General features: G+C 39.5%; 1 protein-coding gene across 47 annotated transcripts in view; it reads right to left on the bottom strand.

The window, feature by feature from the left end:
* LRRFIP2 (LRR binding FLII interacting protein 2) overlaps positions 1-21,184 on the bottom strand; it is a 93,500-nt gene extending 72,316 nt beyond the window's left edge. For 12 of the 47 annotated variants that reach the window (XM_045579397.1, XM_045579404.1, XM_045579406.1 and 9 more), the window contains exons 1-2: positions 21,003-21,026; positions 4,093-4,234 (exon numbers count right to left, since the gene is read on the bottom strand). In XM_045579397.1, the coding sequence (XP_045435353.1) occupies positions 4,093-4,234; positions 21,003-21,013 (153 nt within the window). In that variant the 5' untranslated portion in view covers positions 21,014-21,026. Of the gene's footprint in view, positions 1-4,092; positions 4,235-16,978; positions 17,134-18,321; positions 18,367-19,927; positions 20,249-21,002 lie in introns of those variants that run through there. The other 35 variants (XM_036431854.2, XM_036431852.2, XM_036431855.2 and 32 more) reach the window with 12 other exon arrangements.
* Between the last annotated feature and the right edge of the window lie 2,925 nt (positions 21,185-24,109).

Raw genomic sequence — 24,109 nt, forward strand, 5'->3', positions numbered from 1 at the left:
AATACAGGAATAAAATCTATGTTGCACATACTCACAACTATATAAATACCCCACTGAGATAAATGAATACACCTTCCAGACAGAAAATCAACAAGGAAAGAGTAGCCTTAAATGACACACTAGGTTAGATGGATTTCTTCAGAGCATTTCACCCCAATGCAGCAGAATATATTCTTTTCAAGTGCACATGAAACATTTTCTAGGATATACCACATGTTAGAACACAAAACAAGTCTCAATAAATTTAAGAAGATTGAAATCAAATACCAAGCATCTTCTCTGACCATTGACAGTATGAAACTAGATATCAATCACAAGAAAAAAATCCGAAAAACACACAAACACATTGAGGATAAACAACATGTTACTAAAGAAAAATGAGTTAACAATGAGATCAAGGAAGAAATAAAAAGATACCCAAACAAATTAAAAGAAGAACACAACAAGCCAAAATCTAAGGGACACAGGGAAAGTAGCCCTAAGAGGGAAATTCATAGCAATGGAGGCCTACTTCAATAAACAAATCTTAAATAAACAATCTAACCTTACACCTAAAGGAACTAGAAAAAGAACAACATGGCCAGTGTGGCTCAGTGGTTGAGTGTCAACCTGTGAACCAGGAGGTTATAGTTCAATTCCCAGTCAGGACACATGCTCGGGTTGTGGGCTTGATCCCCAGTAGGGGGCATGCAGGAGACAGCCGATCAATGCTTCTCTCTCATCATTCTCTCATCAATGTTTCTTTCTCTCCCTTCTTCTCTGAAATCAATAAAAATATATATATTTTAAAAACAACAACAAACAAAGCCTAAAGTAAGTGGAAAGAAATAAAAATCAGAGCAAAAAAAAATAGTCTTTAAAAAATACAAAAGATCACTGAACCAAGAAGAGCTGGTTCTTTGAAAAGAGAAAACTAGATCAATAAACTTTTAATCAAATTCAAAAAAACAAAAACAAAAAAAAAGAGAGAGAGAGAGAGGACCCAGATGAATAAAATCAGAAATGAAAGTGGAGAAATAACAACTGACACCACAGAAATAGAAAAGACTACAAGAAAATGAACAACTATACGCCAACAAATGGGACCATCTGGAAACAATGGATAAATTCCTATAAACACACAATCTCTCAACACTGATTCAAGGAGAAACAGAAAATCTGAATGAACTGATTACAGTTTATCTAATGAAAATGAAGTTATAATCAAAATGCTCCCAACAAACAAAAGTCCTGGCCAAATGGCTTCACAGGTAAATTTTACCAAAGGCTCAAAGAAGAACTAGCACCTGTCCTTCTCAAACTATTCTAAAAAATTTCAAGAAGCAGGAAGACTGCCCTGGCCTGTTGGCTCAATTGACTGGAACACTGTCCAGTACATCAAAACTTGGTAGGTTGGATTTCCAGTCAGGTCACCAGGTTGCGAATTTAATCCCCTTTTATGGTGCATACAGAAGGCAACTGATTGATGTTTCCTTCTCACATCAATGTCTCCCTCCCTCCCTCCTCTTCCCTTTTTCCCCTCTTTAGAATCAATGAAAAACATAATCTGGAGTAAGGAGTTATTTAAAAGGAAAAAGAGCCCAGCCAGCATGGCAGCGGTTGACCATGAACCAAAAGGTAATAGCTCCATCCCAGTCAGGACACATGCCCGGGTGGCAGGCTTGATCCCCAGTAGGACACATGCAGGAGGCAGTCAATCAATGATTCTCTCATCACCAAATCCATCTCTCTCTCCCTCTCCCTTCCTCTCTGAAAAAAATAATAATAATAATAAAGAAAGAAAATGTCCGTACTATCCAAAGCAATGTATAGATTGAATGCAATTCCTATCAAAATACCAATGGCATATTTCATAGAATTAGAACAAATAATTCAATTTTAGTATGTATATGAGCTGTGGAAGAGAGCACAACAATCCAATTAAAAATTGGGTAGAGGATCTGAATAGATATTTTTTCCAAAGAAGACATAGGGATGGCCAACAGATACATGGAAAGGTATTCAATATCACTAATCATTAGGAAAATGCAAATCAAAACCACAATGAGATATCACCAAACACCTGTTAGAAAGACTCTCATCAAGAGAATAAGAAATAATAAATGTTGGCAAGGATGTGGAGAAAAGAGAACTACTGTGAACAATTGGTGAAATAAAAATTGGTGCAGCCACTATAGAAAACAACACAGAGGTTCTTCAAAAATTTTAAAACAGAACTGCTTTATGGCCCAGCAATTCCATTTCTGGTTATTTATCTAATGAAAACAAAAACACTTAACTCAAAAAGATATATACACCCCATGTTCATTGTAGCATTATTTATAATAGCCAAGATATGGAAACAACCTTTTTGACATCTCTCAGCTTTATCCGTTTCCTTATCTACAAATAAGGCTAATAATAAAAAAACATATCCTACTTACTAACTCACAAGGTTATTATGAGAATCAAGATATGGAAGTACTTTCAAAATCATGAAAAGTTATAGAAAAACAAGCGATTAATGAAGGAGCTGGAGAAGATTAAGATACAGTATAGCAGAGTGAGTGGTTGTATGCTCAGACTTTGGAGCCAGAGTTCATTTATTTGAATCTAAGCTCTACTATTTGCTAGCTATGTGATGACCTTAGGAAAGTTACTTAACTTTTCTGTGCAATGGTTTCTTCATCTGTAAAATGAAACTAATAGTAAATCCAATCTCAGAATTTTGTGAGGATTAAATTAATGCATTTTTAATACTTAAAATAGTGTTTGTCACAGAGCTAGTACTCAAATGTTGGATGTTAGAACTCTAACAATTTTGTAAATGAAGCATCATACCCTAAGAAAGAGTTCAAATACTTCTTGAGAGTACAAAAAGAGCCTCGCAGGTGCTAGTATTCTCTCCCCTTTCAGAAATCTGAGTATATGCCTCCAATTTTGAAAGTAAACATTTTACGTAGTTTCCATTTTCAACTAAAACTACAAGGCTTCCAAAATACTTTACTTTATGCAAATATTTAATATTGTTGTAAAGTAATAGCTACTTTATTTCATTTTAAAATACCCTTTACCTTTTTATTTTAAAATATCTCACTGATTTTTTAATTTTGTTAAAGTAATATGAATTTTGTCATCAATTTTTAATTTATTTTTCTTTGCTTCAAATATTCTCCTACAGAATTTGACTTCTAATTCAAAAGCTATTTGAGTAGCTTAAAAGAGGAAAAATGTAACAATGAACTGGCCAAAAAAGACTGTGTAATATGTCAAAAGGAAACAGCACTAGTTCGAAATGAGTTATTTACTAAGAATAACTAAGAGGAAGTGATGAGGGATTCTCACCCCCCAAAAAAATATAATTTAATAATGCAGTACTCTAAACAATTCATGTGCTAGATTAGTTTATAGTCAGGTCTGCAGCTACAGATAGAGTTAGAGTCTGAAACAAAGTAGGCACCTCACTAAGAAATCAGAGCTGGGAGTCATCTTAAACTTCTAATATGCAACAGGAAATGTTGCTAGTGATTCAAAAGGTGACACCCCTTTCCTTTTTTTTCTTTTTCTGAGTGTCAACAAACTGAAACAAAAATGCTCCTGAAGCCCTGCTACTAGCTAAAAATTAAACATAAAAATTCCACTATTTATATTTAAAAAAACAGCTATAACACTGAATCTGAGCAGATACCAAATAAGAATTATTTCTATCAACATTTACACAGTGCCTCCTGTGTAATATATATATTAACTGTATATAGCCCAATGAACATCTAAAATCCAGTTATCATATTTTCAAGATTCTAATTATCTTAAATTTCAATATGAAGATTAATTATAAATTTCAATATATTAGGACTAGTACCTGGAACTCATCTTATCCACAAAGAGAAAATGAGAAATTAATTTTAAATGAGTTGAATAAATTTCCAAGTAAAAAGTTGGCAACTATATTTTATTCTAATACAGTATTTCAAAGGTCAAATACAACATTACTTATAGCAAACATTCTGAAACTAGCTCAATGAATGAACGTCTATAACTCTCTAATCCGAGCATTTTTACAACATTCTCATCTGTACATGTCAGTGTTGAGAGGGGGTTTTCCACACACACCTCTCTGGCAATGTTACTCAGCGCTTCATCTTCTGCAGAAAATCGGTCTTTCACAGGTGTCCGTTTCCTTCCAGAACCAGGAGTCCCCATCTTGTCAGGACCGTCTTTTAACTCTGATAAATGATTTAGTCTGTTTTCAGCCCTGAAATAAACAAAAATAGAATTATTTAGGATATTTCTCTTTGTGCAGTTTTAACACTCATTTAAACATTCACTTTTAACAAAAATAAAGTATATTTATGTATATACATATAAATTAATGTTAATCATCAAATACTTTTTCTCATTATCAAATTATTCTAACAATATTTAGGATATTTAATTTTATACTAAATTACTGAACATCTCAACACTTTTTATTATACTACCCCTGGCAACCTATGATATTAGCCTCAGAAAACTGCAGTCAACAGTCATTTTACTTGTTTAAAATTACTACAGCTATTTCTAAAATCTATTTCCTTTCCAGAGGCTAGAGGGAGGGTGAAAAGGAATTTCAGAAAAATCATTAAGCCTAAAGCTTTGAGAGAATACATTCAAAATATTTTAATATAGATCTTAAAGTTACAAAGGTAACTTGACTTTTTAGTGTAATTTTAGAAACAATTCCAAGTAACCCTTTATTACATAAAGATCAAATGAAGGTTTATTTTATTGCAATTAACAATAACCAACATTGTCTATCAACAAATATCTGAGTCCCTGCTTTTGCCAGGTAGTATGAAAGTGCCAAATATAGTGATAAACAAAACTAAAGTAGGCTTATAATTAAGAATAAATTTATGGATCCATTATTGTTGTAAGTATTATAGGCCTATTTTTATAAGAGAAGAAAAATTAACCTTTCAAGATTAAATAGTAAAGATTATTTTTTTAAAAACCATCTGACTACCTTTCTAACACAAGGTACATATTTGAAATTAAAGATTCTCATGAGAGTTGCATCCCAATTTGTATGACCTTCCACTTCTTGAGAAATACAGCTCATTTAGCTAACCACCCATTAACTTAAAAATGTTTTTTTAATTTTAACACAGTAAGTTTGTAAAACTTGATTACACTGTGAGTTACAAAAGAATTCTCAAGTAAATTTATCCTAAAAGAATAAAATACATTAAATCTATCAGTGACCTTAATGTACTGGAATTTACTTGATTCAGGCAAAATAAAATAAAACCACTTTGTATCAATCTATCCACTCTTCCAAAAAAAGTATTCTCCAATGAAAATTCCAGCCATTCTCATTATATCTGGCATCATTTCTTATTTCCCATAGATAGCTTGTTATGTCTGTCAATCAAAATGAAGACTGATGATAGTTTATTACTCTGCCATAGAAAATATATCTGAATATAAGAAAAAAACTTGAGAAACCAAGATGGCAGCATAGGTTAAACACCTAAACTACTGCCTTGCACAACAATTTTAAAACTACAACTAAAAGACAAAACATACATCATCCGGAACCACAGGAAGGTTGGCTAAGTGAAAATTCTACAACTAAAAGGAAAGAGAAAAGCACACTGAAATTCAGAGGAGATGCAGAAGTAAAGTGTAGAGGTACAGAGGAGCGCACACAGAGAGGGCTGGCAACTAAGTATGTAGCTGGCTTTCTCAATTGGGAGGGAGACAAAAGCTCTCAACTGCTCTGAACTCCAGTTCTGTGTGAGACTCTGTGTTTCCAGACTCATTCAGGGAGAAACTGGACTGTCTGGCAGCAGGTGAAACTTGAGGGCAGCTTTCTCTCTGAGGTGCCTACAGCAATTACCACAGGTCACTGGAACCAAGGGGCTTTTTAGGGCAGGGATGATGGGAAGCCGCTGCTGTCTGCCCCACCCTGAGACTCTGCTCTATCTAAGCTGAGCACAGAGGCTTTTGCAAGTCTTGTCTCATAAAGGTGTCTCCAGCACAGAAGTTCTTCCTGCATAGACACAGCTGATCCTCACTGCCAACTGGCCTGGAGGTCAATTCCTCCCAGTAATACCAACAATCAAGGCTTAACTACAACAGGACTGTGCACACAGCCCACAAAGGAGTGCACCAAGAGTATCCACTTTAGGTAACAGAGGAGGTTGAGCCACTGGGCCCTACAGGACACCTAGCAAACAAAGCTACTCTATCAACTCAGAGAAGCAGCCAAAATGCGGAGACAAAGAAACAGGTCACGAATGAAAGGAATGGATGAAAGCAAACGACTGGATATAGAGTTCAAAATCACGGTTATAAGGTTTTACAAGAATTTTCTAGAAAAGGCTGATAAATTTAGTGAGACCCTCAAGGATATGAAAAAGGACCAACTAGAAATTAAGCATACACTGACTGAAATAAAAAATAATATACTAAGATCCAACAGCAGATTACAGGATCGTAAGAATCAAGTCAAATAATTGAAATACAAAGAAGCAAAAAACACCCAACTGGAAAAGCAAAAAGCAAATAGAATCCAAAAATATGAGGATAGTGTAAGCAGCCTCGGGAACAACTTCAAGAGTACCACATCCGAATTATTGGGGTGCCAGAAAAAGAGAGCAAGATACTGAAAACCTATTTGAAGAGATAATGACAGAAAACTTCCCCCAACTGGTGAAAGAAATAGACTTACAAGTCAAGGAAGCGCACAGAACCCCAAACAAGAGGAATCCAAAGAGGACCACACCAAGACACCTCTTACTGTAATTAAAATGCCAAGAGCAAAAGACAAAGAAAATATTAAAAACAGCAAGAGAAAAAAAGTTACCTACAAGGGAGCACCCATACAGATTGTCGGCTGATTTCTCAATAGAAACTATGCAGGCCAGAAGGGAGTGGCAAGAAATTTTCAAAGTGATGAATAGCAAGAACCTACAATCAAGATTACTCTACCCAGCAAAGCTATCATTCAGAATTGAAGACAGATAAAGAGCTTCACAGATAAGAAAAAGTTAAAGGAGTTTATCACCGCAAAACCAGTATTATATGAAATGCTAAAAAGTATTCTTTAAGAAGAGGAAAAAGAAGAAAAAGGTAAAGATAAAAATTATGAACAACAAATACCTATCAACAAGTGAATCTGAAAATCAAGTGAATAAAAAATCTGATGAACAGAATAAACGGGTGAATATAATAGAATCAGAAACATAGAAAGGGAGTGGACTAACAATTCTCAGGGGGGAAGTGGTGTAGGGGGTGCGGGAAGAGACTGGACAAAAATTGTACACCTATGGATGAGGACAGTATGGGGGGTAAGGGCAGAGGGTGGGGTAAGAACCAGGCGGAGGGGAACTATGGGGGGTAAAAAGAGGAACAATTGTAATAATCTGAACAATAAAAACTTATTTAGAAAATAAAAATAAAGAGAGGTCAGGAATAAAAAATAAATAAATGAAATAAAATAAATTTGTTATGTAAGTTTAATGGAAAAAATGAGAAAAGAACTCATTTAAATGAAAACAAACAAAAGAATGAATGTATAAAAGTAGCAGCTAATAAATCTGAGCTACTAATCAGGACAATGTCTGAAAAACACAGAACTTTCTCATTAGTCTCCCATACTCCTCACCCTCAGCATAATTTTAAAGATCATCCATCACTTACTTAATAGTAATGTGTACAAATATTAATCACCTACTGAGAAAAAAAGCAGAAGGCAATATGAAGTTCCCTTTCAGACTAGAATGACAGTTTAGCTAACATACTGTGGGGTAACATCCAATTATTGTCCTTCAGCCAGCTTTCCAAGGACACAGTGAAAGACATTTCACAGAAGCATGAGACAAAAACATAGGCATTTTCTAATTCTAGACACACAAAATAATTACAGAAGAAAAAAGATGTTGCTGAAAGTATGTGCAACAGTGGTTTCATTAGGAGGATAGGATTATGGGTGGGTTTGTTTGTTTTTTTTCCTTGATTCTCTAAAATTTCAATAGCACTAGAGAAAGATACATGCATTTTAAAAAAACTAAAACATTCAAGGCTCAAAAAATAAATTTTCCTCAAAAGAGATCACAACCAAATTAGGCACAATATACTATACAGCTAAGGTACACTACCTGAAGCCAACGCTGGTGGTACACTTTTGAATGCACTTCTTTCTCCTCTTTCCCCAGAATCCATTTTGCTTCTTTCTTAACACTGCCTTAGACTTTAGACCGGCCAGCATATTCCTAGCACACAGATTTACATAAAGAATTATCTTGGTCCTGGCCGGGTAGCTCAGTTGTTCAGAGCATGGTCCTGAAATGCCAAGGTTTCAGGTTTGATCCCAAGTCAAGGTACATACAAGAATCAATAAATGAATACATAAATAAGAAGAACAAATCTCCTCTCTCTCTCTCTCTCTCTCTCTCTCTCTCTCTCTCTCTCTAACTCTAAATTTTTTTAAATTATCGTTTCTTAAAAATGCCTCAAAACAAAACTGTTTCAACAAGCTTCAGGCTAACTAGTACGGAGAATAAGATGACAAAAAGAAGGGACAGCGGCAGAGGATAAATAGGAAATGGGAACAAGTTCTTGCTTGTCTTCCTTGTCCTAGCTACAGAGGGTATCTAGGTTTTTATGTGATTGGCCAGGTCCTATCACCTTTTTAAACTGCCCAAGAGGCAGACCAATCATTACCTATTTAATAAAACAATCTAGTGTTGCCAGCTAGTGTGGCTCCATGGTTGACCTATAAACCAGAAGGTCATGGTTCGATTCCCAAGCACAGTCAAGGTTGGAGGCTTGATCCCCAGTGTGGGGCATGCAGGATGATTCTCTCTCATCATTGATAGCTATTGCTCTCTCACCCTCCTTTCCTCTTTGAAATCAATAAAATGTAAAATAAAAATAAAACAATCGAGTGCTTTTGAAGAACTGTATTATTTGTACTCTGTAGGCAGGCATCCTTAAAGGTTTTCAGCTCCTATGCAATCTATCTTCTAATAACTCCAGAACATTCTACCATCAGTGACAGGGGAAAACCTTCAAAAAAATATTTCTGGCATAGGCAATGGAAAACTGCTTTTCAACAAAATTATAAAAATAAGGATAAAGACTCAAATATGTTATTTCTGTTTCTTATCCTAAAAGGACGTACAGTACGTTTCTATCCCAAAGAACACTTTTCCCGAGGAGCCATGCTACTCTCTCCCAGCTTTTCCTTAGTGGAATCGACTACACCAAGAGCTAAACCTTTACACCAACAAAAACAAAACAGTCTGCCTTTTGTCAAGTTCTCTACCCAGACAATGTCCAGCTGATTTTCTCCAGATGGTTTTGTCATTACGTATTGGTCTATCTAAGGGAAAGAAGGGAAGTACCTTCAGAATGTTGTGGAATATAAACCTTCCAAAACAGACAGATACATCAGGAAGGCTTTCTCTTCCCCAATGATCTTCTCAGAGAACACAGTTCTGAAAAGCAGGCATTCTGCCACACTGAGTGGCACTTTAATCATGAGATTGTTCCCTTTTGTGAGAACAGAATGTGTATGTAATATCAGTATGTCACATTCTAAATACAGAACACTTAGTTCTGTCTGGATACTGATAGTTGCAGTTCCCTTATATCTAAACATGTCATCATGGAGAACTCAAAACATTGGCAAGGTAAGTCTCTGCCTCACAGTTGTCATTACAGATGACTCTGGTCTGCACAATGCAATACTTGGTAGTTATTCATAAGCAATCCATGGTATCTGGAATGGCACCTGAACTAAAGGCAGTGTGGCTGCAGTTGTTCCCACCGGACGGGATTTCAAGTGAGAGGACGTGAGTTCATCTGATTGCACAAGCAACTGCTGCCCTGTCCTTCCTACTGCCCGAACCTTGGTTTCTTCACCTGTAGAGCAGAAACTGTCCCAGCTATTTAACATGGTTAATGTGGGCTCAAAGGCGTTAAGTGCATCCACCACTTAATAAACTTATAAAGCACCATTAATTATTTAAAGTATCTTGAATTAGCTACCTCTTTTACATATTTAGTTTATGAAGTTGATAAAAGAGTAATCCTTTCCTTTCTTTACAATTTCATACTTTTAACTAACCAAAAGTATCTTCGAGATATTTCCTACTGTATGCATTATATGATATCATTAGCCATGATAAGAAATTTTGCTAAAGCATGGAACAATCTGGAAAAAATAAAAATGCCTTTAAAAAATACAAATGCCTATAGTATATTCATTATACTATTCAGTATATTTACATAATGAAATTAAAAATTTTTTAAGGTACATTGTGGTTTTCAGTCTATTTTTGAAAATCTAAATGAACACACAAGCTTTCGGGCTGTGACCTTACAATGGGTGTTATTTAATAGTGTTACTGGAATGATTGATTGAGAAGGAAATAGAAGACAGAGGTCATTAAATGGTACACTTAAGATCTATGCATACCTTTCTATGTAATTTTTTAAATATTTATTTATTTGAGAAAGAGAGAAATACCAATTTGTTGTTCCACTTATTTATGCATTCATTGGTGGATTCTTATATGTGCCTTGACTGGGGATCATACCTGCAATCTTGGCATATCGGGACTTGGTGTAAATGAACTATCTGGCCAGTCTATGCAATTTTTACTTTAAAAAAAAAAAAAAAAAAAAAAAAAAAAAAAGACCAGATTTAACATTAACCATCACTTTTAGAGACATAATGAAATTCTAAGTAAATGAAAAACACATTGCTAATTTTAAACAGAATAAACGCCATTGAATTAAACTTTAAAATTAAAAATCTGACTCAAATCAAACAGTCAAATTATAACAAAAAAGCAACCACTGAGGTCCTCAAAGTTCTGTGGGGGAAAAACACATCAATTTTTAAGTCTATAAGTTTTTATTATCAGAGAAAAATTATTTGAAATTTTCAGGTTTCCCTGAAGACCTCTATGGTTCTTTCCACCTCCTGTAGCTCACTCACTGGAAAAAAAATAATAGTGACCCAAGATATTTTTACATGAGAAAGTAATCCTATATAATAAAATCCTAATATGCAAATCAACTGAATGGTGGAACGACTGGTCACCAAGACATGCACTGACCATCAGGGAGCCAACACTCAATGAAGGAGCTGCGGGAGCACAGCTCAGCCAGAAGCCAGTAAGGAGCAAGGGGTCCCGGACTGCAAGAACCCCAGACTGCTAGAAGGATGTCTGCCTGCCAGCTTAAGCACTATACCCCTAGGCCTAAGCCAGCAGGCGGACATCCCCCAAGGGGTCTCAGACTGTGAATATCGTACACCAAGCCTCTAGTTTTTATATGAAAAAGGAAAACGTTAATGTTTTCCCTCTTTGGAGCCATGTTTATTGGTCAACTTTGTTTAGCTTAAATCTGCCATAGATAGAAAGGGCAAACGAATATCCTGAATGGTAGGCAAGATACCAGAAGGCAACAAGGAGACATAATGCAATGTAAGCATAATGTTCATGGGGAACGACTGCAGAGAAGAGCAGAGCTAACAAACAGCACAGCTGTGAGAGTAGCTAATCCAAGTGCCACTCCACTCCAGAGATACTTGCAATGAGTTCCCCTTAAATTGCATTTACTTCTACTCATAAAAGTCCTTATACCAACACTTGGCTCCTTTTTATAAGAATAAAGAGGAAATGCCTGGTCAGCATGGCTCAGTGGTTGAGCATCGACCTATGAACCAGGAGGTCAGTTAGATCTCCAGTTAGAGCACATGAACCAGTTGTGGGATCGATCCTCAGTGTACAAGAGGCAGCCAATCAATGATTCTCTCTCATCGCTGATGTTTCTCTCTCTCTCTCCCTCTTCCTTCCTCTCTGAAAACAATAAAAAAGAATACTTTTTAAAAATGGCTTATGTGTTAAATTGAGCCATGTATATTTTACAATTTGGGGGGGGGGGGGGGCGCGGAAAACTTGGGATGGGGAACAAAAGGTGAGTTTGGTAACAGAGGTGAGCAGTGACTGTCCCAATTCCTTGACCATCCACTTAGATATCCATGTCAGGGGAAGAAACATCTACTTCAAAACCGATCTCCCCCATTTCTTTCTTTTGTCTTATAATCCTTGGGTCACTTAATGAAACACTTTTTTTTAAAGCAACAACATGTATTCTTACTAATCGTACTGTTTGTTATTAATGATTTAAACCATTTAACAGGAAAATAAATATTTAAACATCCTAATCCTCTGCGTACAGTATACTGTACTCTCTTTAACTTAGAAAAAAGAAAACCAAAATATTGCTCCTAGCTGGTAAAATGATTTCACTTAAAAAAAAAAAAAAGTGGGGGATGTTGAAAGAATAACAAAGTGATCAGAACAAGTAACTTAAAAATAAAACTTGTTGCCCAGCCTATGTGGCTCAGGGGTTGAGGATCCACCCACATGCACCAAGAGGTCACCAATTCAATTTCAAGTCAGGACACATGCCCAAGTTTTGGGCTTAATCCCCAGTAAGGGGTGTGCATAAATCAACTCTCTCATAGGTATTCCTCTCTCTCCCTTCCTCTCTCTCTAAAAATCAATTAAAAAAACATATTTTTTAAAAAATTAAATTTGTTTCCTAAAGCAGTATATGTATTTTATAGCAAAAGTAGTTAAAATACATATATTTTATAGTGGCACTATTGGTTGGAGAGTTGTCCTATACACCGAAAGGTCTCAGATTCAATTTCTGGTCAGGGCACATACCTAGGATTTGTGGCGTGTAGGGGAAGCAAGCAATTGAGATGTCTCTCTCTCTCTCTCTCTCTCTCTCTCTCTCTCTCTCTTCCTTCCCCCCTCTTAAAAGTCAATGAACATGACCTTGAGTGAAGAAAAAAAACAAAAACCAAGTACTTAAAATGTTGGCATTCATAATAAGGAAAACCAAGATATACAGAGCTCAAAGTGCAAACAATGGAAGAGATGAACTGTGATTCTTTTAAAAAGTTTTTAATATCCCACTTCTAAGAATAAAAACATGCTCATATGCATGTTTTGTACAAGTAAAGCTTGTACTCTGAGGCTTTCCAAACCTCTTTTCCACTGTCTCACCTCTGCTCTGCTCTAACCTCACTTTTTTTTTCTTACTTTTTTTTTTGGGGGGGGGGGTGGTAAGGGGGTAGGAGTAGAAGGCGGAAACAGGGAAGGAAGATAACAGAAATAAACCAGGTGATAGGGATAGAGGAGGAGTAAAAACCAAAAACCCTCCAGTTTATTTTTTCTTCTCACATTGAATACTAAAAACATCTTCATCAAATGCTACCAACCAAATTTCTAAGGGCAAGAAAAAACTAATTTCCTGGAGTCACAACCTAATCTAAAGCAAAAGAAAGGATGCAGGCTTTGCATCTGTACATTAAGTCTATATGCCACACTCCTCAAACAACCTTTACTGCAATACAGGGTATACAGCTAAGTGTGGTGAGATGAACCTTGGTCCAAAGGGTGGAGCACTAAGCTCTTTTACAGCTTTCTAGTCTAACAAGTGAGATCAGTTAAAGAACTTTACACTCAAGCGCTTCGTTCTCTAAGTATAGAAAACACCAAGGTTTTTATGAGAAGCACATGGTACAGGCAGCTATGCTGGGAGCTACCATCCTATTATAATAAAGAGGGAATATGCTAATTGACTCTCACACTGTCTCAAAGATGGTGGTGCCCGCAGCCAAGAGGGAATATGCTAATTGACTGCCCCACCCTCAAAGATGGTGGCGCTCACAGCCACAAGATGGCAGTGCCCAGTCCCCACCGGGGCAGCAGGTGTACAGCAAGGCCAGGCCTGCCCCTAGGCCTGGCAGTTACAAGCGCTTGCCTCCAGAGTCCCCCAGTCCCCTCAGCCCCTCAGGCCTGGCCTGAGGCACAGGTCAACCTCGGATGGCAGCTACCCAGCTGCCCAGGGCCACCCCAGGCTCAGGTAACCAGGGCTGGCTGAGGCTTGTGCTGCCAGCAGTGGCTGCAGCAGAGGTGTTAAGGGGCATTGCCTTCCCTGATCCCTGGGTTGCCTCCTGCCCCTGAGAGCTCCGGGACTGAGAGAGGGGGCTCCCGGCCAGCCCCCACCCCCTGTAACCCCCCTCCAGTGCATAAGTTTTCATGCACTGGGCCTCTAGTGTGATAGAGTTTAAAGAAATAACTTCATGATATTGCACTGTTAACAGCTCTATGGGAAGAAGAGAATGAGTTCTGTATGAACTCAAAATAATCCTGCAAAACAGCTCATCACTCCCAGTGTCCTTTTGATCCCAATGACAAGTGTGAAGGTCTCTGAATTAGACTATTTCAACTAGGGGCATGGCCTCCCTATGCCAGTAATAGCAATGCTTTCCCTTGTAAAACATGTGGCTGATTCTTGGCAAACACTCTCAGAACCAGAATGTAATATCAATACTGATACAGTCCTGTGCTCGTGCTTGTGCACGTTTTTCTAAAACACTTCCCTCATTCGTTTTTCTTGATCATGCTCTTTCCTTTAAAAAGGAAGGCAAACCCCTGGATCCTAGGGTATGTGTGCTAAGCAGATCTTCACCTCACAATGTAGCCTTCATCGTCTGAAGGCCAATGTCCTTTATAGCTCCCTCTTCTGTGGATGCCACTGTCCCTCAACCGCGGGCCTTCCGGAGCCACAGAAGGACCAGGACAGATTACAGTTCTGTGGTAGGCTCTGTCAGGCGAGCTTTGACAAGGCCTCAAAATAGACCTGGGCACCAGCCAGGGAAACTGCCACTCACAAGTTCCAACTTCATCATAACACCTTGGCCCCTCAGCGCTTTTGTTTCTCTGGTCTCTCTCATGTGAAAAGGGCAAAGATTCCTGAACCTCCTCTAGACATGAGTGAGCTAACTAACATAGAAATTAAAATTTTACACCTCCTTTATCCTGCTCACAACACTCTGCAGAATAAACACTGAATCTGTGCCTACCTCCTGCCTTGGGAAATTAACCCACCAATAGCGCTCTGGTTTGCAAAATGATTTTTAGATCTCAAACTCCACAGAGGTTTGTTTTATTTTGAATACACTGGAATGAAGAAGATAAAGGAAAAAGACTTGGCTTATTTATTTCCCTCGTGACTAACAACATAGTAGCAGACTTCAGCAGGGCAAGAAGTCAAACTATATACAATGTTTTTCATCGATATTGGTCATAAAATTCTAAAACAATCAGCCTACTACAAAAAGTATTCATTTAACTATTACCAATTATAAATGAAGTGATTTGTCCAGAACAGTACCAGTCCTTAAGCTACTGGTAATAGTATATTTACCCTGACAAGGACAAATAAAATGAACCATCTGTCACTCTAAAATGTTTTAAATTGTCTTATAAAATACAGTTGCAATATTTTTTAAATGGAAAGAAGGATAAGTAATACAAGTAATTAAGAGCTCCTTTCTCCCTCTTCAAGGTTAAGAAATAAGTTAACTTCTATTATAAAATAAAGCCAAAGATAGGATTGAAATAAACTTTTAAATTTCACAATACTGCAATCACACTTTCAGAAAACATTCCATATAATACTCATGGACTAGTACAAAGACTTATAATTGAGTTGTTCACTATTGAGGCATTTGTATAAAACTACAATCTAAATGCCTCTTAATAGAAAATGGCAAAATAAATTATGGAAAATTAATCAATTATGGTCCATTTACATTAGGCAGGACATCCAGCCTTTTTAAAAAATCAGATGGGAAAGTGGGTCAGCTGAAATAGAAGAGGATATAGGAGGGATAAATGGTGATGGAAAGAGACTTAACTTAAAGAGTACTGAACACACAATACAATGTACAGATGTTGCATTATAGAATTGTACACCCAAAACTTATACAATTTTATTAGCCAATGTCACCGCAATAAATTCAATAAAAAAGTTTTAAAAAATCAGATAGACATATATACTAATATAGAAAGAGCTCTAAGACATATCAAGGGTAAGAATGAAAGGAGTAGAACATATCTCCTAAACATATGTGATTACATACGCAATAGAAAATTTGGAGAAGGGTACACAGGATACCTTTAATACTGTTTGCTTGGATTAGAGGGTGGGGGAGTGAGAAAAGTTTAGCATAGAAAGGAGTTTTCCTTTTCACTACATAACGTTTTCTTTTTAAATGTTTTATCAATTTTAAAATGTCCTACAAAAATATACTGAATCCATTATGAGCATTCTCCTTCCATGTATGCCATTTTTTCCTTCTTCTTAACCATTCCTACTCTTATCTACTGCTGTCTCTACACAAGCCAAAACAAAAGCATGCATATGCAACAAATCTCAGAGTTTCTTCAAGAAACAGAATAGCCTGGCCAGTGTGGCTCAGTGGTTGAGCATCAACCTATGAATCAGGAGGTCACAGTTCCCAGTCAGGGCACATGCCAGGGTTGTGGGCTTGATCCCAGTAAGGGGCAGTAGGTAGATGATCAATGATTCTGTTTCATCACTGATATTTCTCTCTCTCTCTTCTTTTCACTCTCTGAAATCAATACAAATATATGGGTGTGTTTTGTCTTTCTTTAATTTTTAAAAGAAACAGACTAGAATTCTCTTGGTCCCCCCACCAAAATACAGAAATAATAGAACAAATGAAAAACTATAACATGATAAACCCAATTTTTAGCCCATTGTTTGATTCATTTTAAGTCTGGCCCAATTTATTATAGGCCAGTAAGTTTTGAAAGTGCAATGGACAACACACACAGAAAATCATTTTGCCCTGCTCAGGAGTTCAGCTGGTTAGAGCACCATCTGGATATGCCAAGGTTTCAGGTTCGATCCCTAGTCAGGGCACACAAGAAACAACCAATGACTACATAAATGGGTGGAACAACAAGTTAATGTTCCTCCCCTCTTTGTCCCCCTTCTTCTTTCTCTTTAAAATCAATAAATTAAAAAAAAAAATTTAATCAGTTCCATAGGTGTCCTATCTATCATCTTAAAGGGGAAAATGGAGGAAATAGACAGTTATTTTATTCCCAGAGTAAATTTTCTCAATTTCTTCCTCTGAAGTTTAAAAGTTCTGAAATGATGGTCATAAAGTCTATTCGTTATATGCAAACTAGACAAGGTAGTAGGTTTTCCTGGTTAAAGGGCCATCTCTCCATTCAGAGTCTCCAGAGAGAAAGCAACTATCGAAAAGGAAAAGGTTATGAAAGGGCCTTTTGTAGGTGCAGTGATCCTAGGGTGAGGACAGAAGAATTTATTTCCTCTTAAGTGACCCTCATCAACATTCCCAGCACACTGCAGGGAGATTTTTTTTTCTTTTTCTATCCATCATCAATTCTGTTTCTTTTTATTTATTTATTTTTTAATATATTTTATTGATTTTTTGCAGAGAGGAAGAGAGAGGGATAGGGAATTATTGTAGAAACACCGATGAGAAATATCCATCAACTGCCTCTAGCACACCCCCTACTGAGGATGTGCCCGCAACCAAGGTACATGCCCTTGACCGGAATTGAACCCGGGACCTTTCAGTCCCCAGGCCGATGCTCTATCCACTGAGCCAAACCGGTTTTGGCAATTCTGTTTCTTTTTACAGTAAGAGCAGGGTAACCAATTCACAAAGGGCTTTGCGATAAACTGCTCCCTCCCTCTCATTTCTAGTAAAGATCTGTTTTTGTTTTTTGTTTTCAGAGAGAAAGAATCTACTTTGTCAAATATATTCTCCCTGTCGCTTTTTCCTTCATTACAGAGATGCTTAAATCCTGACCTAGGAAGGCTTCTCTTCAATATCTACCTGCCCAGACCATCAGTGATGGTCGTGACGGTGGTTTCCACAAGGGATTTTCCAAAAGGGAGTCTCTGATCAGGGGAACTGAAACTCTTATGTCACTGTTGGCCAGACAAAAATCAAAAGCAGCATTAGGGAACTTTCTGAATTGAGGATCAATAATCTAGGAAACAAGATGCCAAAACTTCGTCAAAGCATTAAAGGAATTTGGTAAGCAACACCAACAGGGTAAACTAACCATTACTTTATCACAGATAACTAAAGTTCTTTAGAAATGAGAATCAAGGTAAAATAAGCTGAATTGCAGAAAGAAGAAAAGGAAAACAGTCTAAGAGTATCAAGAACTCTGTGATTCAAAGTTATTTTGCTTAACAGCTTTTTAAAAGCCAAAATGATCAAGTTACATTTCAGCACAAAAAGTTATTTCTAGTTTTAAATGAATTCATTCCAATAATAAGTGACAACTTCACTACACTTTCTTCTATTCCAGAACTTAAATAAGAAGTCACTAATGTGTAGTCTCATTCCACATTTTTAAGGATAGATTTGCAAAATGGGTGAAACCCTTTCAGTGAACTTGTCCCTACCTTAAAGAGGTAGCTCTCCTTTTCCCTGACGTTGCTTCTAGAGTCCTTCATTTCTCTTCCCCATTGGGCAAAATATGGGTAAAACTCACAACAATCCACTTAGGAACTAACAAGCAATTCTACATCCAAACTTTGCCAAAGTTCCATTTTTATTTCCTTACTACACTTTATGACAATAAATATCCAGCAACAAACTTAAGTGTAATACAGCACTTACTACAAAATGAGTGAAGGCACCTAATAAAACAGGCAGCAACAAACTTCTAACTTTCCTCTACTCCGATTGTAAGATCCAAATCAATGATTCACCCAGTAGTGACCTAACTTCCTATATGAATCACCCTTTCCAAAATTCTTATTCTACATCACTAGAATACCAGATCATCATCTCTGTATTGGCTCAACAGAACGTGATGTTGGTAAAACAGGGTTAATTCTGCAAGACTTTCAAACCACAGCAGGCCTCAAATCCCAGCCAACTCACTCTTATCTGCAACCCTGTGCCTCCTCCAAAAACAGACTTATCCCCCAAAATAAAATGTTATCTTGGGGGGGAAAAAGTTATTTTAAACATTAAGAAAATCATCCTTCCATCCCTTGTGCCTCTCCCTCTCTGATGCCATCCCTGTATCCACATTCCCTTCCATCTGTGATTTAAATAAAGGAATGGTCACTCTGTTATCCTCAACACACCTTTTAGTCAACTCACCTACTCTACAGGGTTTTTTTTCTTTCTTCTATTTCTGGCAGAATTGCTGAGTCATTAAATGGAAACTCAAAAGAAAATGAGCTACAAATTAGTTACGGTTTAGGGTAAATGTCAGGCTGCGAGCCACATCTCAGCAGCCTGACATTTGTATCTCCCAGAGTGAAACAAGTAGAGCCAACACCTGAACTTTTCCGCTCTCCCGGCTCACTCCCGCTTGACCCCCTCCCCCGTAAGAAGGAAAACAAGGTGGGTTTCCTTAGGTCTTCCTGCTTCCTCCAGGATCTTCAGAGGCAGGAACAGCAGGCCTGACTGGGCTGGACTAGCATAACTTCACAATCTGGGTGTGCAGAACACCCCCTATTAGTCAAGCATGAAGCCGGACACTCCCAGCAAGCGCCAGTTATGCCTGCACTTCAGTTCAGGTCAAGGAGGAAGGGGGTGGGAAAGGCCATTACAAAAATAAATAGATAGATAGATAGATAGATAGATAGATAGATAGATAGATAAATGTACGCCCTCCACCGGCCTGACACCGTCCCCTGGGTGGACAAGGCTGGGACAGACCCAAGAGGGTGCCGCGTCCGGGAAGGGGAAGAAGGCGCCAGGAGCACCCGAGACAGAGGGACAGCAGCCCAGCTCATCTCTGCTCCAAGGGAGGGACACCCTCCCCTCGGGAGGACGCAGGGTCCGCGTTAGACATCAGGCGAGACGCCGGGGACCGCGGGCGGCGGGGGGCGACCCTGACCCCGGAGCCCGCCCGGGGGCGCGGCCAGCTCCAGGGGAGCCCGGCCCCCAGCAGGGGTCAGCGGCGGCGCGGACCCCGGGGCTGAAGAAGGCCGGGAAAGGGGGTCCCTCCATCCCCGCTGCCCCGCGGACCGCGGGGAGAGCAGCCCTTACCTGTGGCTGGACGCGGGCAGTGGCTGCGGCGCCGCCCGGGAAGGGCCGGAGCGCGGCCCGCCCGCCCGCCCGCCGGGAGCCCGCCGGAGCCCGCCGGGGCGAAGAGCGGGGAGCAAAGGGCGAGGGGCGCGGAGGGCGACCTCGGTCCTACGTCCCCGGCCAGGCGGGCCGGGCTGGATACGGCAGCTCCAGGAGCCGGCGGCCGCTCCGCCAGCCAGTCACGCCGGTGTCCCCGGGGCGCCGCGGCTCGGGCAGCGGGAACCAGCCCCCGGGAGGAGCCGCGGCCCGAGCGGCAGGCGGAGGCGGCGGAGGGGCGGGGCCACAGGGGCGGCGACCCCGCTCACCCGGAAGTAGTTGCGGCCGCGGCCGCGGCGGCGCGCGCGCGCGCGACGGACGGGCTCGATCGCGGCCAACCCGTGTGCAGCCGGTGGTCCCGCGGCGAGCGCCCCGCCGCCGGGGGAGCGGGGCTCCGGCCACCCCGCCCCCCTCCGCCTCGCGAGATGCGGGGACCCCACCGGACGGAGGTGGCGGATGCGCCCGCCGGACCGTAGGCCGAGGCCCGGGCGGCCTAGAGGTGGGTCCTCCGGGCCTTCAACCAGGGCCCGGGATGGGAACGGATGCGCGTTATCTGTTCAAGGCCGCACCTGCCCTGGTCGCCTCTAAACTGTCCGACCTCATGGGCCTGGGTACGTGGCCCGGGGTGGCAGTTCCGATGGTAGGAAACGGGGGTGAGAGAGTGGGTGTGGTTGAAATGCGAGAAGCCTTATTTTCAAAATGAAAACGAGTGGTTTTAAAAATTGTTTCCCGATGCCGCCGAAATCGGTTTACAGCTCAGTGGTTAGAGCTTCGGCTTTCGTTCTGAAGGGTCCCTCCCAGGTTCGATTTTGGTCAAGGGCATGTACCTTGGCTGCGGGCACATCCTCGGTAGGGGATGTTTCTAGCTCTCTATCCCTCTCCCTTCCTCTCTGTAAAAAAAAATCAGTAAAATAAATAAAAATTGTTTCCCGAGAGGAATGGTGTGGAGTGGGGAGGAGGAATGCACATGGAGTCCATTAGATATCTGCTGGACACAGACCTGTCATTCATCCCACAAGTACCTCTGCAGACCCACAAGGTCCGAGGTCCGGAGGAAGACCAGGACCCTGCTCTCTGTGTGGTAGACTGACTTAAACAAGCAAAGAAGGTAATGGCAGGTTGTGTAAGGCCCTGCAGGAAATGACACAGCGCTGATGAGAGATTGTATACCCTTTGGCACAACAGAACGGCTGGACGAGACCACTAGAGGGAAGTGGCAGTTGAGCAGCCTCCTGAGAAAAAGAAGGAAATACACTTAAGACACAACTTTGCATACACAGTTGGTTCTAGAACCCCCTGAATAAAAGCCCACGGATTCTATGTTAAGAACCTGTCCCTAAAGCCGCCTAAGGGTTGCTTCTGTGCTTCTGTAATTTCAGGAGGTTTGCTCGCCCTTTAGATTTTACAGGGGGTTGGACTACTTCATTGATAGAAGTTCAGGGCATGAATTAGGGACCTCCAGACAGGGAGACATCAACACATGCTTCATTGCATGATAGCCTCAGCCTTGAAAGACAATTTCATTAACCTTTTATTTATTTTTTTCATTGATTTTTTACTGAGAGGAAGAGAGAGGGATAGAGAGTTAGAAACATCGATGAGAGAGAAACATCAATCAGCTGCCTCTTGCACACCCCCTACTAGGGATGTGCCCGCAACCAAGGTACATGCCCTTGACCGGAATCAAACCGGGGACCTTTCAGTCCGCACACAGGCTGATGCTCTATCCACTGAGCCAAACCGGCTTTGGCAATTTCATTAACCTTTCACTGTTTATCTTTCCATGTCACTATTTTTCTCAGATCCATGAGCAAAATAACTAATACCTGGAATCAAGAGATTAATCTTGCCAAAAGAACATACTGTGTTATGCTCTGAATAAAGGATGCATGACATATTTTGCTAAATCAGTTAAAAGACAAAAGGCGATTTGCAAGAAGAGTACCTATTCAAGTAATAATAATGCATTACCTGAATAATATCAGTAAACTCAATGATTTTTTTCTTTTTTAATATTTTTAAATTTATTATTATATGTTTTTATTGATTTCAGAGAGGAAGAGAGAGGGAGAAAGATAGAAACTTCATTGATGAGAGAGAAGAATCATTAAACGGCTGCTTCCTGCACGCCCCCTACTGGGGACCAAGCCTGCAACCCGGACATGTGCCCTGACGAATCCAACCATGACCTCCTGGTTCATAGGATGATGCTCAACCACTGAGCCACATCAATGGGCCTCAATGATGTTTATTAAATATCAGTTTGTATAACTGTACAATTAATCCAAAGATTGCTTGGATAATATTATGATGAAACTCTCTTGCCCTTTTTATTTTACTCTTTAACCACTTGTTTTGGCTCAGACCAAACTAACAGAGAAATATTTTGTTGTGTCTTCTGGGAAATCTGGGAGGGAGCTCACATGTATTGAGTACCTGTGATTTGTGCACAGCATTGTGACAGCACTTAAATATATTGTCCCTTTCAGTGCTGGACTCACCTTCAGATATGAGGATTCATATTCCCATTTTATTTTATTTTATTTTAAATCCTGCCAAATAGAACCTGGGGATAAGTTTTTTGTTTTGTTTTTTTTAAATATATTTTATTGATTTTGTACAGAGAGGAAGGGAGAGAGATAGAGAGTTAGAAACATCGATGAGAGAGAGTCATCAATCAGCTGCCTCTTGCACACCCCCTACTGGGGATATGCCCGCAACCAAGGTACATGCCCTTGACCGGAATCGAACCGGGGACCTTTCAGTCCCCAAGCCTCTATCCATTGAGCCAAACCGGTTTCGGCTGTTTTGTTTTTTTTAATACTTTATTGATTTTTACAGAGAGGAAGGGAGAGAGAGTTAAGAAACACCGATGAAATGAGAGAGAAACATCAATCAGCTGCCTCCTGCATACCCCCTACTGGGGATGTGCCCACAACCAAGGTACATGCCCTTGACTGGAATGGAACCTGGGACCCTTGAGTCTGCAGGCAGAAGCTCCATCCACTGAGCCAAACCAGTTAGGGCCCTATTCCCATCTAAATAACAAAGATATTGTGATTCAGAGAGATTGTGACTTGCCTAAGTTAACAAAACTAGTAGATGGAAGAACTAAAATTTGAACTCGGAGCTTCTGGCCCTAATTCCCTTCACACCATGTTGCTATACTTTAGTATTTATTTAAGCAAAGTATCCAGCCAAGCAGATTTCTACCTTGCTTTTAGACTGTTATGAAAATATACTTTTACATAGACTATACATGAAGCAATTTTGGGACTTCTTTGTGTTTTACTTCCCCCTTTATGGGATACTTGCTTTCTATTTGGCACCATAAAAACTATTCCACTTGTTTTAAGAGCTTATACAGTCATGTGTCTTTTGAACATTCCGAACAATGTTATGAGGTCTGATGCTAAAATTTTGTCATTGAAAGGGGATTCTGACTAAACGCATCACTCTGAATTATTTCACAAGCAATCTTTCCCTGCACATTTAGTGATCTTCCTGCCAAAAATATGTGTTCCATATCTTGGTGGAATATTCTGACATGTGTATGCCCCCGAGTCTCTATGGACTGGCTGCTTTAGGGAAAAATTAATAGGAAAAGGAAAATTCTGGAAGTGTTTATACAGTCCTAAGGAATGAGGTAGTAGGATTTGTACGTTTTTGTTCCTTTCATATCAGATCCTTCACATTTTTCTTTGATGATGTCAGGAAACAAAAAATTTTCCTTTTTAAGAGCAAACTCTCATTTTCATGGTTTTCACAAAATTAAGTTGTATTTTGCAAGCATAATACTGTGTTTCCCTCTATTTACATCTCTGAAAAACATTGTTGGTTCAAATATTAAAAATAATTATCACTTTTCAGAGCCCGATATTTTTATTTGTAAAGAGTGTGTGTGTGTGTGTGTGTGTGTGTTGAAAGCATTTTTTAAATTTTGGTTAACTCCTTACAACTGTGTATATTTGTTTTAGATGTAACAAATATTCTTTCTAAAAATTCCTTATCTAGGTTTACTATTTATACTTTTACTTTTGATTTGAAAATAACTGTAGACTCACAAGAAGTTGCAAAAATAGTTGAGAGGTCCTGTGTGTCCTTTGT

The sequence above is a fragment of the Pipistrellus kuhlii genome, unplaced genomic scaffold, assembly GCF_014108245.1.
Source record: "Pipistrellus kuhlii isolate mPipKuh1 unplaced genomic scaffold, mPipKuh1.p scaffold_m20_p_11, whole genome shotgun sequence".
NCBI classification, from domain to species: domain Eukaryota; kingdom Metazoa; phylum Chordata; class Mammalia; order Chiroptera; family Vespertilionidae; genus Pipistrellus; species Pipistrellus kuhlii.